At 36.0% G+C, this 17,043-nt stretch overlaps 1 protein-coding gene across 1 annotated transcript in view; it reads right to left on the reverse strand.

The window, feature by feature from the left end:
* Window positions 1-17,043, reverse strand: part of lcor (ligand dependent nuclear receptor corepressor) — a 161,674-nt gene that overhangs the window by 70,889 nt on the left and 73,742 nt on the right. The window contains exon 2 of the mRNA XM_030132628.1: window positions 8,037-8,102. Within this exon, the coding sequence (XP_029988488.1) occupies window positions 8,037-8,102 (66 nt within the window). The remainder of the gene's footprint in view (window positions 1-8,036; window positions 8,103-17,043) is intronic.

The following is a 17,043-nucleotide window of genomic DNA, read 5'->3' on the forward strand; positions in this document are numbered from 1 at the left end:
ATCTTCTGCCATTATTGCAAATCACAAGAGGAACCGTACCAGGTCTGCTAGGAAACACAGAGCATTAGCTTCCTCCTGAGACGTTTACGTGTATGTGTGTAGACGTGACTGTGTTCATCGCAATACAGATGGTCTTCGGCTCTTCCACTCCTCTGAGACGACAGATAAGTGGACAGTCTATTACTTTGTCTGTCTGTCTGCCTGTCTATCATTCTGTCTCTGTCTGTAGCTGTGATGAAAGGTCAAAGGTCAGCTGTGCTTGAACCCCGCGGTTGTGCCACTTACAATATCCCTGGGAAGTCGCCAATTAGCTCCTGTCCCACTGCTAACGTGACCCCCCCCCCCCCGCCCTTACAGTGGTCATGTGTGTGCATGCATGTGTGTGTGTGAGAATTGTCGAGCATCGGGGAGACGCCGCCGCCGTTTGCATCACTGTATCAGGCAGTGAGATGCAGCTTAATAAGTAAACCATTCAGCCACTGCTTTTAAATCCCATTGTTGCTTCCAATATGACAGTTCAGCCATATTTCTAGAAGTGATTTTCCAAAGGTCTGACATCAATATATAAAATCCAAGGATTGATTGTTTTCCTGTGGATGAATAAAGCGTTTCTTCACTAAAGGAGGCTCTTATTGGCTTTTGATGGTCATGCATTCTATCGCTTTGGTATCACGTCTTACAACATGGCAGATGAGTGTGGTTTCCTTCTACTCTAAGCACTAAAAAGAAGTAAACAACAAGTAAAAAAGGAATAAAAGTGCAGAAGAACCTTACAGTACAAGTTTAATTTATTCCATGACTGAGCTCATTTTGCGATTTACTTGTTTTATGAATCAATTTTCCATATTAAAATGAATTGAAATATAATTAATAAGGGCTGCACGATATTGGGAAAAAACTGACATTGCAATTTTTTTAACCCTGTGATATGAAAAAATACTCAGGAGGATTTAATAGCTGTGTGGTGCTGATGCAAATGGTCAAACAAATTAGTTGTGATACCTCACGTTCAGAACATGCGTTTCAGTTTCATCCTTCTTGTAGCCGAAATAATTCCAGATAACCGACGTTGCTTTTCTTTTTGGCACCAAGTCTTTGTTTTCGGTGATTTTCTCTTGTTTGCTGCTCATTTTTCACTGTTGTTACCCGCGACTCACTCCATGTGCAGAGGTGTGGTCTGCTTCGGCGAGCTGATTAAGAACGATTGTGATTGGTGGATCGCTGTGCACAGTGTGTGTCAGGTACCCAGGTTGAAGTTAGATGAGAACATGTTGAGTTCATCTGCCTCCTACACTGCAGGACCTGCGATGTGACTATTGCTCACACGTACAGTACATCGTGACGATGATGCTCAAACGGTATATTGTGCAGGTCTATAATTAATCCATTCCAGCCCCAAAAACCACCTAAAACCCTATTTTAAGGGTTTTTAAAAGAGAAAAACTACATTTAGAAAGAAAATAACAATCATAAATACAACTATTACAGCTATTATTATCTCTATCTGTGGAAATAAAACAAATATCAAACATAATTCAGTTAAAAAAAAAGATATAAAGAATTGATTCTTGAGAGGTACAGTATTAATAATGACAATGAGGGCTGTTTGTTTATGGATAATCTTGTATTGATAAATATCCTGTAATTATTGAAGAAAATTGTTGAATTGTTGAGTCTGTATGACTGTACTGCCATGATCATATTGTTGTGTATAATTCAATTACTGCATTACACATTTGTTGTGGCTGAATGCTAAAATTAGGAAAATAGTATTGTTTGATTCTTGTATTAAGTTAATGATAAAGGTGTAAAAGCACTTGAGGGGTAGGATTAAATAAGTTTATACTTTCTCCTACTCCTTTTTGAACATGCAAAATTCAGCTTTGCACAGACATTAAGATAGATTCTATTTATTTATGTTATTTTGTTTTTGTCTTAATCTGCTTTGTTTTGTTTTATTTTCTTTGCATGTTCAAAATAAATAAATAAATAAATAAAAATAAAATATCTATCTATCTATCTATCTATCTATCTATCTATCTATCTATCTATCTATCTATCTATCTATCTATCTATCTATCTATCTATCTATCTATCTATCTATCTATCTATCTATCTATCTATCTATCTATCTATCTATCTGTGAATCAGAGTTTAGATGGAGTTTTGTTTCAGTTGGTCTTCTGGTGGACCCCGCTGGTGCATATTGATTTAATTAGATGGATATTCGTTAGTTGATTATTTGTTAGTTGTCAGTGTCTGTTCCCTGACGTGGGGTTTTTACATCACAAACCAACTAGCAACAGTTCGCACGGCTGAGGTAGAAATGCTTTGAAACACATCTTTACTTTGCTACTTATCATGACTTGGATATGGAGATTTTTGGGGAAGAGCGCATATCTCAAGGCGGACTGTAAGACAGTTAAATTATTTGAAAGGCATAACCATCAGTGTATTTTACATTAATCACAGCATGCACGGCTGTATTTCAACAAGAATATGAGCGGAATATTCATTTATGTAAACAACTCGGTGGGAATGTTGTCTTTTTCAGGATAAGGACAAAAGAAGAGAAGGAAACAGAATATTTTGTGCTTGTAAACATAGTCAGTGCTTCCTTTTGTGAGATAAAAAAGAAACCTGGATGACACATCTGGATTTCTGCTGCATAAACATTATGTTTCTCAGTCGAGGAGACGCGTCTCAATACCGACGAGATTATCATATGTGAGCAGGCACAGGAATTACTGCTGTTTACAGAAAAGCTCAATACAAAAACTGATGTATAAACTGAAATACTGCAGTTTTTACAGGATTTGTGCACAACGTTTTTGTGTTTTCTTAACCCATAAAGATCCAAACATCCACTGGTGACCAAAAGCATCTACTGATCTAAATGTTGACTACCTAATGATGCAAAAATCTTATAAATACATGTAAATAATTGGTGTAAAATACAGTTTAACTCAATTATTCACAGGATAAAATGTACAAAACTTGCAAAATGAGAATAAAATGAGCAAAATACTTGAAAAATAAGGAAAAAGTTAACCAAAAAACCTTGAAATATGGCAGAAAAGTGAACATATCCTTCTAAAGCGAGGAGAACATGAGCAAAATACTTGAAAAATTAGCAGAGTTCATTATTTCATACCATCCAGAACCCTGTATTTAATCTGTTAACCCTCAGAAACCAAAAGCATCTACTGATCTAAACTATTTAATTCCTGTTGATCCAAAAATTCTATAAATACATGTAAATAATTGGTGTAAAATACAGTTTAACTCAATTATTCACAGGATAAAATGTACAAAATTTGCAAAATGAGAATAAAATGAGCAAAATACTTGAAAAATAAAGAAAAAGTTAACCAAAAAACCTTGAAATATGGCATAAAAGTGAACATATCCTTCTAAAGCGAGGAGAACATGAGCAAAATACTTGAAAAATTAGCAGAGTTCATTATTTCATACCGTCCAGAACCCTGTATTTAATCTGTTAACCCTCAGAAACCAAAAGCATCTACTGATCTAAACTATTTAATTCCTGTTGATCCACTAATCCTATTAAAACATTTAAATAATTGGTGTAAAATACAGTATGTCATCTTTTCATGGTGATCAGATATGACCCATTTGGACGTTCAGAGGCTCTGTAGTTACCATGAAAACACTGTCATCTTCCACAACATTGATTCACCAGTAAAACCCATGGAGTTGGATCAATGACAGTGGATGGACACACTTGTTCTTACATTCAGTTATTGATATCTTTGCTGAAAATTTCACTGCCTTTTCACACTTTCTTTGTTTTGATACAATAATCTTCGAATTTACTTTGGAGTTGGAGAGTTTGCACGAGCATTTATATTAGGTATAGGAAATTAAATATTGAAAAATACATAATTTGCAGAGAAAATTTCAAAATACAGAGGATAAATGCTGCAATAAATGAAGATAAATCACTTAAGAAAGGTTAAAAAGAGAGACAGCTTTATTTGGGGAACTGCCACAAAAGTAGCACTGGGACTTTAAGGGTTAAAATAAAACAGACAATCTCATGTTAATGTCTCAGGTACCGTTTTATCCTCCTTAAGAAAAAAAGATCTTTAGAACATTTTTTCAATTTAGCAAACATTTACATCGTGTTCAGTCTAGAATTGTCATGTATTAGATGTTAAAGTATGTATTTAAGACGCTGCACATTTCTGTGATGACACCTAGAAAACATACATCTGTCAAAGGCTTTTTTAATAAAAAATTACCACAAGGGATTATGGGAAATGTAGGAAATGACTATGGATAAGAAATGACAATAAAAGCCCTCAGAGACAAAACTATTTATGGTTCAAACCTGTATATATGTATTTTTTTTTCTTTAACCAAAGTGGTGCATGTGGAGCCAGTGTGACTATACTTTCATGTCATATATTTAGGAAATCTTGTTGTTTGTCTGACTGATAAAATCTGGACATACAGGTTTTACCGTCTGCAGCTCCACGTAAGAGAGAGTGTGTGCATCTATAAGTCTAATGCATGAGTGAAAATGACGTACATGAGCCAGAAATATTCTAAAAATGCCTTAAGTTGGTGGGGGAGGGGGTCACATGACTCCAGGACGCCATGCTGACCTCATTTCTCCACGATAAGAGAAGAGAGACAGAGAGAAGGAAAAGCAAGCATGAGCTGGGTCTTTAGGTAATACAGTTTGTCTTCATTTACATCTAATTTTTTGGCATCGGTGACTGAAGTCCTCCTTTTTAAACTTTTATTTGACTTTTATTCACAGTGCTGGTACATGAGCACCCACTTCATAGGAAGAAAACTGTAATTCCCTTAACCCTTAGGGATATGAGCCTATTTTGGCTGTTTTTGAGTGCTTTTGATTTTGCCTTTATATACTATATAGAAACGTTTACTATACCCATGTTTGGTATCTTTTTTTTTCCAGCACAGCTTCATCTATCTCATCTGTCTATTATTTTTTTCACTTTTACCTACTATATCAACACAAAACGCCAAAAAACACACAAAAATATAAAATCTGATTTGAAAAATGTATAGAATTTATTGCATAAATAACACAAAGATGCTTAATGAACCTTTTCAAAGATTTTAAAAGTGAATATTGGTTCCAAATATTAGGTATATAAAATTTAAATTGTATTAAATCAAAACTAAACTCAAATATTTGAAATACCTGACATGAAAGCATATCTTTATATAGGTGTTTTCTCATCAGCCATGACCGCAGACCCTTTAAGGGTTAATTTAGTCTTATTTTAGATATTTTAGACAGGCCTTTACAGAATTTGTCTTCAAACTTGCTTGTTTTGGGTTTATTTCAGTGGTAGCGGTGATTATGAAGATTATTTCATGTCAGTCTACTTCTAGAATAATTAAGCCGGTGTCGTTTTAAGCCTTCATGTGCAAACACCTCTAAACAAATAACACACTGGATATTCCTCAGTACTTTTTGCAGTGCATATAAATCAGGCATTATTAGAACCAGCACTGCCTTGAATTTCTCAGTAAACTCAGTATCGTACCAACAGGAGTCGGAGCTGGAATACTTATTCTATTTGGTAGCAACCAGGATAAGGCTGCTTTTTTAAGGCTGGTACCAAGGCACAAAATCATCTGAAAGAGTGAGTTTTTAATTTTGTTTCAGAAACTCACTCACTAAAATCCAGTTTTTTCATTCAGCTTTGTGAGTTGCACACAAAACAAACATTTGGATAGAGCTTATCTTTACTCATTTATTCACAATATAATAATGTGACCTTTTTATGCACTAGCAAACGCAAATAAAGTCCTTAAAAAATCCCCATATCAGTGCTTCACAACCATCTGGTTCATCAACTCCACTATTTTCTTGTCAGCCTCATCAAACAAATTAAAACTAGAAAAGCACTCAGAGAGTGCAGACCTCCGCCAAGGCAGATCAACCCCCCCACCCCACCCAGCATTACTTCATTTGTTCCTGAGGGACAAATAAAGTAATGCAGGAAGTAGTCAATAATATACGAAGAAATACAACTATAGTAGACAATGAAAACACACTTGATATACTAAAACTATATAAAGTATACACAATACACACTGCTGTTGTCAAAAAGAGAATAATTATGTCATTCAACAACAAGGAAAACATTCAGAGAGCAGAGACGTCCACCAAGGCTGATCAGCCCCCCCAATTTTGGTCCTATTTTTGGCCCCAATATTTCATTAAAAAAATCATTAATTTTGGGATGACTCAGAGCAAGAGTAGAATTTCTTTGCATTTATCTGAGGTCATCATTAGGTACATCCTGGGGGAAAATCTGTCTAAATTTCTCTTTTATTATTGGGTGTAAAAAGCTGGTAAAGTGCCAGATACCAAAATGAACCCAGTTTCATAGAAGCACCCAATTGGAAATGAATCTGATCAGCAGTTTCACCGGAGAAGATGTTCCAAGAAATTACTGACGACGACAACAGCGCCTTCAACAGTAGCTCATGACAAATCAGCTGGAGAGCTAAAAGGAGCATCCGTGGTGTTGGCGACGCCATGAGCTAAAGTTTACTTTTGTTGAAAAAGGCAACATGCAGACCGAACTGACTGGTTTGACTAGTTTTCCACTGTGAGCTGAGCAGACTTTTTCTGCTTCAGAAACCTCCATCTTCATACTTAAACCAACATAAAAAAAACCTTCAGAAGGACCTGTCTGTGGGGTTTTCCACCCTTCTGCTCCTTTAAGTGGCATAAATCAGGTTTTATCATCTTGGTATAAATTAAACATGAACATATGAATTAATGATATTGTATATTTTCAGCAGCTTTGGTGTTGCTGTCAGTTTTGTAGATGTGTTCGTACAGTGTCTGTATGATGGACAAATGCTGTTTTGTTATTGTTTTGTTGTTCAGTTAAATAGAATACACATAGGTTATGTATTAGTACATGTATACAGGGTGGGGAAGCAAAATTTACAATATTTTGAGGCAGGGATTGAAAGACAGTGTATGACCAATTAGTTTATTGAAAGTCATGAGAATTTATTTGCCACAAGGAAATTTCCATAATAGAAAATGTTCTTATTCTATGTGTCCTCCTTCTTTCTCAATAACTGCCTTCACACGCTTCCTGAAACTTGCGCAAGTGTTCCTCAAATATTTGGGTGACAACTTCTCCCATTCTTCTTTAATAGTATCTTCCAGACTTTCTCGTAATAGTTTTGCTCATAGTCATTCTCTTCTTTACATTATAAACAGTCTTTATGGACACTCCAACTATTTTTTAAAATCTCCTTTGGTGTGACGAGTGCATTCAGCAAATCACACACTCTTTGACGTTTGCTTTCCCGATTACTCATATGGGCAAAAGTTTCTGAAAATGTATGGATAATAGTGTTAGGTATGATTATGACATCAATATATGTTTGGTTTCAAAACAATTGACGTAGTGCCTGCTGAGAAAAAACAACTAAATGTTCATTGTAAATTTTGCTTCCCCACCCTGTATATGTAAGTGGATTTTTTGTTTGTTTGTCTGTTAGCAAGATAACTCAAAAAGTTATGGACGGATTTGGATGAAATTTTCAGGAAATGTTGATACTTGCACAAAGAACCAATGATTATGTTTTGATGGTGATCGGAGGGGGGAGGGGCTGATCTGCCTTGGCGGAGGTCTGCGCTCTCCGAGTGCTTTTGTAGTTTATTTTTGCTTCCTTGAATTTTCGTTTCTATATTATGTTGTGCAAAGAAGTCAATTAGTAGCAATCATGAAGCTTATGTCATTTACATATTCGAAATAAATCAATAAAAAAAAAATATACAATTTGTCACTGTTCTAATGGTGAGGAAAATTTAAGGTTAAGTTTTCATTTAAAGTATAAAACACTCAGGATAAAGGCTTTTTTTTACATAAAGGAAATAAAAAAATAACAAAAATTCAATAAATGGCTCTGTATTCTTCTTACTGATTACACTTATTGATTGGTGTTTTATCCGTTTCTACACATATTTGCTTTGGTCGTATGTGTGTGTGTGTATTTACCTTGAAAAAGGGTGATATCTTTGACTAGTCCCGGCCCAAACAAGCCTTCCAAGATACTTTCAAAGCCTGTGACAGAGACAGAAAGAAAAAAACAGAGATGGAATGTTAATGCATCTGCCTTTGGATTTATCAGCACAGCAGCAAATGTGACAACAGAGTGGAGGAGAAGAAAACATGCTGTGGAGTCGGGGAGGGATTTTAAGGGGTGTTTTACCTTTTACTTAAAATGCAAACTGACAGAAATAAAAACTACACACCGCGATGTAACCAAGCATGTGCATAATAGAATTAAGAGGGCTTTCTAGGCAAATAATGGGAGAGAAACACAACACACACACACACACACACACACACACACAGACACACACAATAAGGAAGGCTGTGAAAAAGCCTTTGAGGAACATGACACACAAAAAGCAACACAAGGCAGAGTAGGACCTAATTATATACACACATAATGGGCTCTCACACACACATATATATAAGTGCATTTCTATAGCATTTATTAGTCATTGTTGGGTTTCAGGGTCTTTACATTGACTTCTATTCATTTTCTGAACATTTATTCATTCAACATCTGGTGATAAAGGATTGGCTACGTCACATATATTAAATCAAATGTATTTATTAGAACTCAACTCAAACCATGGCTGAAGGCAAACCAGTGTTGTGATCATTTTGATTTTTATTGTGCCGTACTTTTTATTGTGTTGTTCTTTAGTTTTAATTGTGATCTTTTTCTTCGTTACCTGGATGCAAAGCAGCGTTTTAGCTATAATACGGCCTATTTACATCTAATGTTATGTCAGGTGTTCATTAATGTGCACTGTCCCTACTAAAAAAATATAAAATAAAATAAATAGACACTGGATTGTTTTAGAATAACCTAAAAAATATAAAGAAATGTAGATTAGTCTTTTTGTCGAGGCCCTTTGTGTACATGTTTTTTCCATTATCTGTTTAACAAAGCGGCTTTATTTTACCATGATTTTACTTTTTATACATTTTTTTGGTGACATTACGCATACAAGGTGCATAGTTTAAACAATTTTTCATCATGTTTGCCTTGATGTCATGATAGAGGAGTGAAATAAAAGTAAAAAAAACTGTGTGTAATAAAGGGGAAAATCCAGATTTAATTATTTGGCTGTGTCACTCATTACTCCCAACCATAAACCAGGTCTCAGATTTAATGATTACCATTAAGGGGAACAACGTTTTGTCCCCACAGCGTTAAAAAAAAAAAAAAAAAAAAAGCTCACAGACACAAATTACCGTCTTTCTTCATGGCTCTTAAAGCAAGTAAGCATGTTACCTCCAATATACCAAGCTAATGTCACTCACATTATATTAACTGTAAATACCCTCATCTTGGTGTTGCCTGGCAACAGCATATAGAGAAACATAAATATATATCACAATTTCCAACCTGACCCCGCCCCCACCCCCCATTCTTTATTAAATGGAAATTGAGGCAAACTGGAAGAAACAAAGACAAAGGCGTGTGTGTGTGTTTGGATGTGTGTGTGCTTTTAGCAGAGGTTAATGGTGCAAATGCAAACACACAGGTCAAGTGCCGCTTCTTGTCACCGTGTAGAAGGTGAACGGCTGAGGCCAATACTTTACGCTGCAGGAATAAACTATCTTTGTAAAACCAACTGCGCCATGAAAATGTATTCGCCTTTTCAAAATCCTAACAGCTGACCCCCTTGACTCTACTTCAGCTCCTACATCAGCAGCTGATCAGAGCGGGGGTCACAGGCTCAAGGACCGGAGCTGTGTTTTTACAGGTTTCAGCCTTAATTATTCGTGACAAACCAGCTGAAATTCATGGCTTGTTATTTTAAGGTTTGATAATTAAGACAAATTGTGTGCAGGTACTTGATTGTGTTAGTGTTAACAACCACATAGAAGAAACTCAGGGTATTGCATGTTTGCATCATCCAACTGACTGAAAACCAACCTGGAGTAAAAAGATCAAGAGGATGTTGTGGAAATCTGTGACTCCAATGGGTATACACTATATGGACAAAAGTATTGGGACACACTGAATTCAGGTGTTTCTTTTCTAGCAGGGGTCTGGGATACAAAACAATAATGACAAATGACATACAATAATATTATATTGTGATAAATATCATTGAATTGCATTGGTTAGTTTTGTTTAAATTGTTATCTTTGTTTCCAAAATGCCTCAGAGATTATTTTTACCTAATTTCTCTCAACATTATTTATTTATTCATTTATTTATTTATTTTACTGTAACTATGATTTTAAATGTTCTACCTCTAAATTTCTAAATATTTTTCATGCTCTGACTGAAAAAAAAAAAATGCTACCACAACTAACCATCGACTTTCTTCATATCTCACTTAGGAAGAAAAACCTCCCGTTAAACTTTAAGGAAATATTGATGTTTATATCTACAATCAGTATGAACAGGATATCTTACAGTTGTAGCCATGATGTATCCCAATTTTTTTTTATAGTTTATAAAAACCATCTCTGAGGTATTTTGGAAGCAAAGATAACAATTTAAAACAAAACTGACCAATGTAATGCAATGATATTTATCACAATATAAAACTATAGTCTGTCATTTGTCATTATTGTTTTGTATTCCAGACCCCTGTTAGAAAAGAAACACCTGAATTCAACGTGTCCCAATACTTTTGTCCATATAGTGTCTACCCATTAGAGTCACTGATTTTTGCAACATCCTCTTGATTTTTTGCTCCAGGTTGGTTTTCAATCAGTTATATGATGCAAACTTGCAAAAACATTCAATAATTGTACCAATAATGATATTTTTTACAGTTAATAAGGCTGTAAACTTGTTGCACTATTCACTAAACACAGAAACAAAAAAAAAAGAACAGGAAGCAAAGACTGTATTATGCATTCATTCATTCATTTTCTTATTTATTTGTTCATTCATTCATTTATTTATTAACAGGAATAGAGGTGTGTATTGGCAAGAATCTGGTGATACGATACAAATCACAATACTAGGATCACGGTATATCATGATACTGTTAAAAAGGCACTTTTTTGTTTGTTTCTTTGTTTTTTAAAGATTATTTCCTGGAAGAATTGAATTACTCCAGAAATATGTACAAATACTAAACACATTTTTATTTGATCAGAACAGGATCTGATGCTATATTACAAAATCTTTCTTATTCTCCTAGTTTCCAAAGGAACTAACATCTGCTTCTCAGACAATAAAAAGTGCTTTTAGGATGCTTCAAATAACCATTATTTAATAAAACAGTGTTAAATTATAATAAATAAGATATAAACAATAAAGAAAAACAAAAAAACAAAAATGAACCTCTGCTATATCTGCATTTGAATAAATACCTAAAAATATCGATACAGTACTTTTTAATATTGATACAGTATTGCGAAATTAAATATCACGATATGTTGCAGAACTGATATTTTTGAACACCCCTAAACAGGAACAATCTGGAGTATAGGGTCTCACCTAAAGGACACTTTTTATACGTGTGGAGACAGACGGAGCCAGAGACTGAACCACTAACCCTGTGATTAATGACCTGCCTGATGTATAGACTGCAAATCCAACAAGCTAGAACACAACACCCGCAACAATGACATATTTCTTACGGTCCATTTCATATTCAGCTCTGTTGAAAGGGAGTTGATAGTGAGAGCAAGGGAGTCGCTTCCTGTGGTAAAACGACTTCTGAGGCAAAAAAAAAAAAAAAAAAAAAACAGAAAGAGGCGGCCGGTTGATTTATCTGCCAATAAAGTCCTGAAAGTCTGCTGTCTGCACTTGTACAACAAACAAGACAAACATAAACCATCCTGCATGTTCCAGTCCTTATAGAGTACAGAAACCATGAAGCAAAAACAGTAAAACAAATGACAAATAGTCACTAAAAACGAAAAAAAAAAAAAAACTGTAGTCATGGACCTCCTGTCAGTCTGACTCCACTTCTATCTCAGCCTCATGAACCTCTCATTAATGTACTCTCTTTGAAAGCACTTATTTGAGTTTATTTCAGTTCTTTAAAGAAAACCTGACAGGCTTTTAGAATCAACAATCATATTCATAGTAACACAAACAGAGTGATGCATTCAAGTCACATTCAAACCCTGACAAAAAATGTGCATGCTTTTCTGTTAAATCCCTCATTGCCGGTGTTTGAGACTTTCCTGCTTGTGTTGGCTGGACGCCAGCAACAAATTAAGTTGTGTTATTCTTTAAATTCCAGAGGACTATCATGTGGTGTTGGTACGATTTGGCACAAACAGCCTGGGCTCAAAAGGGCAGAGGTAAAAAGCTTAAAGGAGTGATATTTTGTGTTTTTTTTTTTTAATGGAATTATGCATTTTCAAACATTTCCCTGTGGTCTACATAAACTGTAAATGCTACGCTTGGGTCTGAATTCTTCATTAATTCAACTCCACAGGTCCATCTTCAACCCTATATTTGACTAATGATACCAGAAAGGTTGTTTTGAGCGCTGGCCCTTTAAATGCACATGACCCCACCCCCTCCAGGTTGTTGGCTGTGCTGCTCTGTCCCATTCAACCAACAACTGAACATTTTAGGTAATCAGCTTGAAGTTTGGACAGATTTTCAGTTTTTACTACAACCACTGCTGCTGATAAAAAATGATGTCGTACACGGAGAAATGTTTGTCGGAAGTTTTGACCTTATATGTGCAAGTGTCTTTATGCAACTAGTTATAAAATGTAACAAATTAAGCAGGAATTAAAATGGATTGTAGAAATCCACTTGATTTTTGCTGGAATTAATATAAAGATACTCTTCGGGTGACTTCAGATGGAGGACTCTATCCATGCTAACATTTGTAGAATGGTGAAAGACTCTGGAGAGGTTAGTAACACCGCTATGCTCGGGGTATTTCCGACATGGAAGTGATAGGTCACACTATACGCTGTGTTGCATTATCGCCCCTTTGATTCCGGAACGCAGGTCCGCTGTGTAAAAGTCCAGCCCATCTCACCTCTGTTACTCCTTTGTCTTGGCTGTGGAAATGGTAGAAAAAAGGTGGAATCACATCTCACCTTTTTTTCCAGCATCTCTGTGTAAAAGTGGCTATTGAAACAACAGTGAGGGTTTGGAAGGGACTAAATTCATTTATTTATCTTAAATTCAGTGATTTGTGTAATTATAGTCAGTGTTTTATGTGCGATATGTTCCTGGTCTATCACTTCACTTCATGCTCAGCTGTGTTTCTATTTGTATTTGTACAGGATGTCCCATAAGTCTCCATACATAGGAGACATAATACATATGGTTTTAACATGTATTTCTTCATATTTCTTCTTTATAGTTCTTCAGCAGTGGAGGACACACATTGAAATGTGTTCCCGACAAAATGGCAGTCATATAGAGCATATTATATAAATAAAAATGGTTTATGTCAAGAAACGTTTATTTTTCCTATGTATGGAGACTTATGGGACACCCTGTATTTATTTATTTAGTAACAGGACAGTGTGTATTTGCATGCACCAGATTTAGCAGATAAGCTAATTTCCATCTGTTGTCCTGGACAAACAACTAACATAAAAGACTTCACTTAGATTACAAAGTCATAATATACTGGAAGAACATCGTTAAACATGATAGATACAGAAAAGTCTGCTCAGATTGAATGACTTCAGCCAAATACATAAAATACATTCAATACATACAATACATTCTAAAAATACACTAACTTTCCTAGAGCAAGAATAAGATATAAAAGATAGAATGAGAAGGAGAGAAAAAGAGAAAAAGAAAAAAAAGGAGCAAGAAGAATAAATAAATGAATAAATAAATAAAAAAGCTAATTGTGCAAGTGCAAACCAGACATAGAAAAAAGTACAAGTAAATACTCTGACTTTGAAACACAAAGTGTGAAGATGTGAAACCTCATAAAAGCCTAATTCTACAACAGGGGAACCTGTTAAGTTCCCATTTGGCAGATGCAGTAGGAAAAGATGTTAATATGTGTTTTCCTAATTCGCTAAAGACTTATAACTTAACTTCTCAGCTTTATCCACTTTCTCTGCTCTTTATCGTCAAATAGTAGTAGAATGAGTGTGGATGTGTTTTATGGACTCACGGATATAAAACTGTAGCAGATTGAATACAAATAGAGAAGTGAACAGAGTCCGGCCCCTTTCATTGTGTTCAATGGGATCTGACTTTAGAAAAAATACAAACGGCTGTCGATAATGAAATCAAAATTGGATCCTGTTTGAATTGTGCCTCCATTTACAGAAATGGTGTTGGTTGATTTAAAGCAAATAAAGGTGCAGTTTGTGGTAAAAATAGTAAAGAAATATATATATATATATATATATATATATATTTTTTTTTTGTAAAGTGAATATTGGTTCCAAATATTAGGTATATAAAATCAAAATTGAAATAAATTAAAGCTATACTCAAATATTTGACATAAAAGCATATCTTTAGGCGTTTTTTCCAGTTTTCTCCCCCCTCCCCCTCACCCCTGGTCCTCCCAGTACCCACATCTGGTTCAGGTGGGGGTCTTTCTCACCCTTACCTATAATGTTAATGCAGTCTGTCAATTAGAATCCGCAGATTCGGACAGTTTTTTCCATTTTGAAAAAGGACAAAAAACGACAAAGATATGGTCAGAAATATAACACCCCCCCACACCTCATTTTAATACTTTTACTCACGTTTGTTTGCTACGGTTTCAAACCATCATATCTCCGGTTGATTTGCTCTATCAACATCAAATAAAAAGTGGGAGAGTGTTTCAAGTCCGCGCTTTCGAATGCAATTGTCCCCAGTGAACGACTCCCGATGCTACAACGTGTTGGAAATGTCATGTGATTAAGCCACGAGGCCGAGACCGTGGACCCCTAAGGGTTAAGGAAAAGTCAGATATTAGCAGAAGTGTATTTTTTATTACACAAAGCTACTGCATATATGAGTTTGGCTGTTCTGGTGTTAAACCCATCCCTGTCGGTTCACAGACACACACACAGTTACTTGCTAAATCTGTTTCCATTGCATCTGATTCCATTAATCTTTTATTGATACGCCAGCTCTGCCTGCCACTTCTCCAAAATGCAAAAACTTTTTCTCTGCAGTAATGCGAGTCTTCTTCTGAATTTTCCAACTGGGATTTTTGATGCAGCGATTGAAAACAGCCGAATGGAAACCCACCTATTGATTTATTCTCCCAGGGCTAAAACCTATCCTGACAGGCGGCCAACATTTCCTCCATTGCTCAAATTAGTACAGCATCGCATGTGATGAAAACTCCCCCACACAACCCTTATCCTACACACACACACACACACACACTGAGGCACATCACAAAGTTCCCTTAAACCTGCACATGCAAAATTCATGCGGCCTACAAAGGCAGCTTTGATAACAAAAAAATGGAAGCTTCAAAGAATTTTCAAAAGCTTCCATTTTTTTCCTCCTCTCCAGCTGCCAATATGCACGGAAATACAACTCTCCTTTCAAGATGAGGGTGGGGGGTTTGGGGTGTGATAATTAGGGATTCGGTGCTGCAGTGTGAGAGATCAGCACTGTAAGTCAAACTTACACGGGCTCTATGCAATTTGGACCATAAGATGGAGGGTGTTTGCATATTTAAAGGGACAGTCATGCATGCATCTCCAGCAGCAGCCAGCAGGAAAGTAGAGGTTAACTCCCCCGCGAGGATCAAGCCGCGATTGGACAGATGAGATCGAGGATACGATTGGACAAAACAAGATTAGGGAATGTGATTGGCTGGATGAAATAATGGTGACAAAGTCTCCCGAGCCAAAGGCAAAAAGCTTCTGAATGTAGGTCAGTTAGCAAGCGCACTCTGGGCCCAAAAGCATTTACACATGACAGGATAGAGCAAGACCACACACAAACACACACACACACACACACATATATATAAATATATATATACACACATTAAGAGGACAGCATCAGGGATTTTCTCAGTGTGTTATGCAAAAATACACTTGAACATGGACTCGCACATACACACAGAGCTGTCCCCAATCTCTGAAAACTCCATTGTGTCACTTCGTTTCACTTCACAGAGTCCAGCAGCACGGCCAAGAGCAGCGTGACACAAACGTAGTGACACGCAAATGTGCACACACACACACACACACACACACACACAAATACATGTATGCAGGGAATCACAAGACATCTGCACGACGAAAACACAAACAACCCACGGCCGCACAATCTCAAAATATGAACAACACAATGGTATGTTTATCGTCCACTGTTATTCTACACATGACAAGTTTCAATGGGAGATCCATGTTTAGTTAAGAGCATATGTGTTGAATTATAGAGCATTTTCCAATTAAGATAAGTGGAATATGTTGATTACATTTGAGTTTTAGGAGCAGTCTTTGGACATTTATAGAGCTCATTCAGATTATGTTTCGTTTTACAGCCCGACTTGTTTGTAAAGCTATGGAAGACATGCATGGATAAAGAAACAAAAGCATATATTAATGGAAAAAGGTTTTTGGATATGCACTAACATCGCAATGACAACCTTTTCAAGAAGTGGACCGAAGGAATGGACCAGAGAGGTTGTGGTCAAACAGTCAAATAAAGGCCTTTAAAGGGAAAAAGGGGAAAGGTTACATCACTTTATTATCCCCGTAGGGAAATTCAACCTCTGTATTTTACCCATAATACACGCAGCACCTAGCACTAGCATTAGCACTTAGCTGCTAAAAGTGTTGTATTTGTTGCAAACTTGTCAGTGTGAATAGTTTGATGCAAAATATTCATTTATTGTTATGCTGCTTGTTAGCCCATCCAAGGGAGCGCAAAGGCATTCAATGTAACATTAGTAGAAAACTAAATAAATTGTATTTTAACAGAAATATGCTAAACAGGCAAGTGTCTTCAGGTGTTTTTCCATCATTTGACATGACAAACATCATGCACATAAACAGGACGGTCAGAGGATTAATCAGTTTCATTAGCAACATAACCAGTTGA

The sequence above is a fragment of the Sphaeramia orbicularis genome, chromosome 1, assembly GCF_902148855.1.
Source record: "Sphaeramia orbicularis chromosome 1, fSphaOr1.1, whole genome shotgun sequence".
Taxonomy (NCBI): domain Eukaryota; kingdom Metazoa; phylum Chordata; class Actinopteri; order Kurtiformes; family Apogonidae; genus Sphaeramia; species Sphaeramia orbicularis.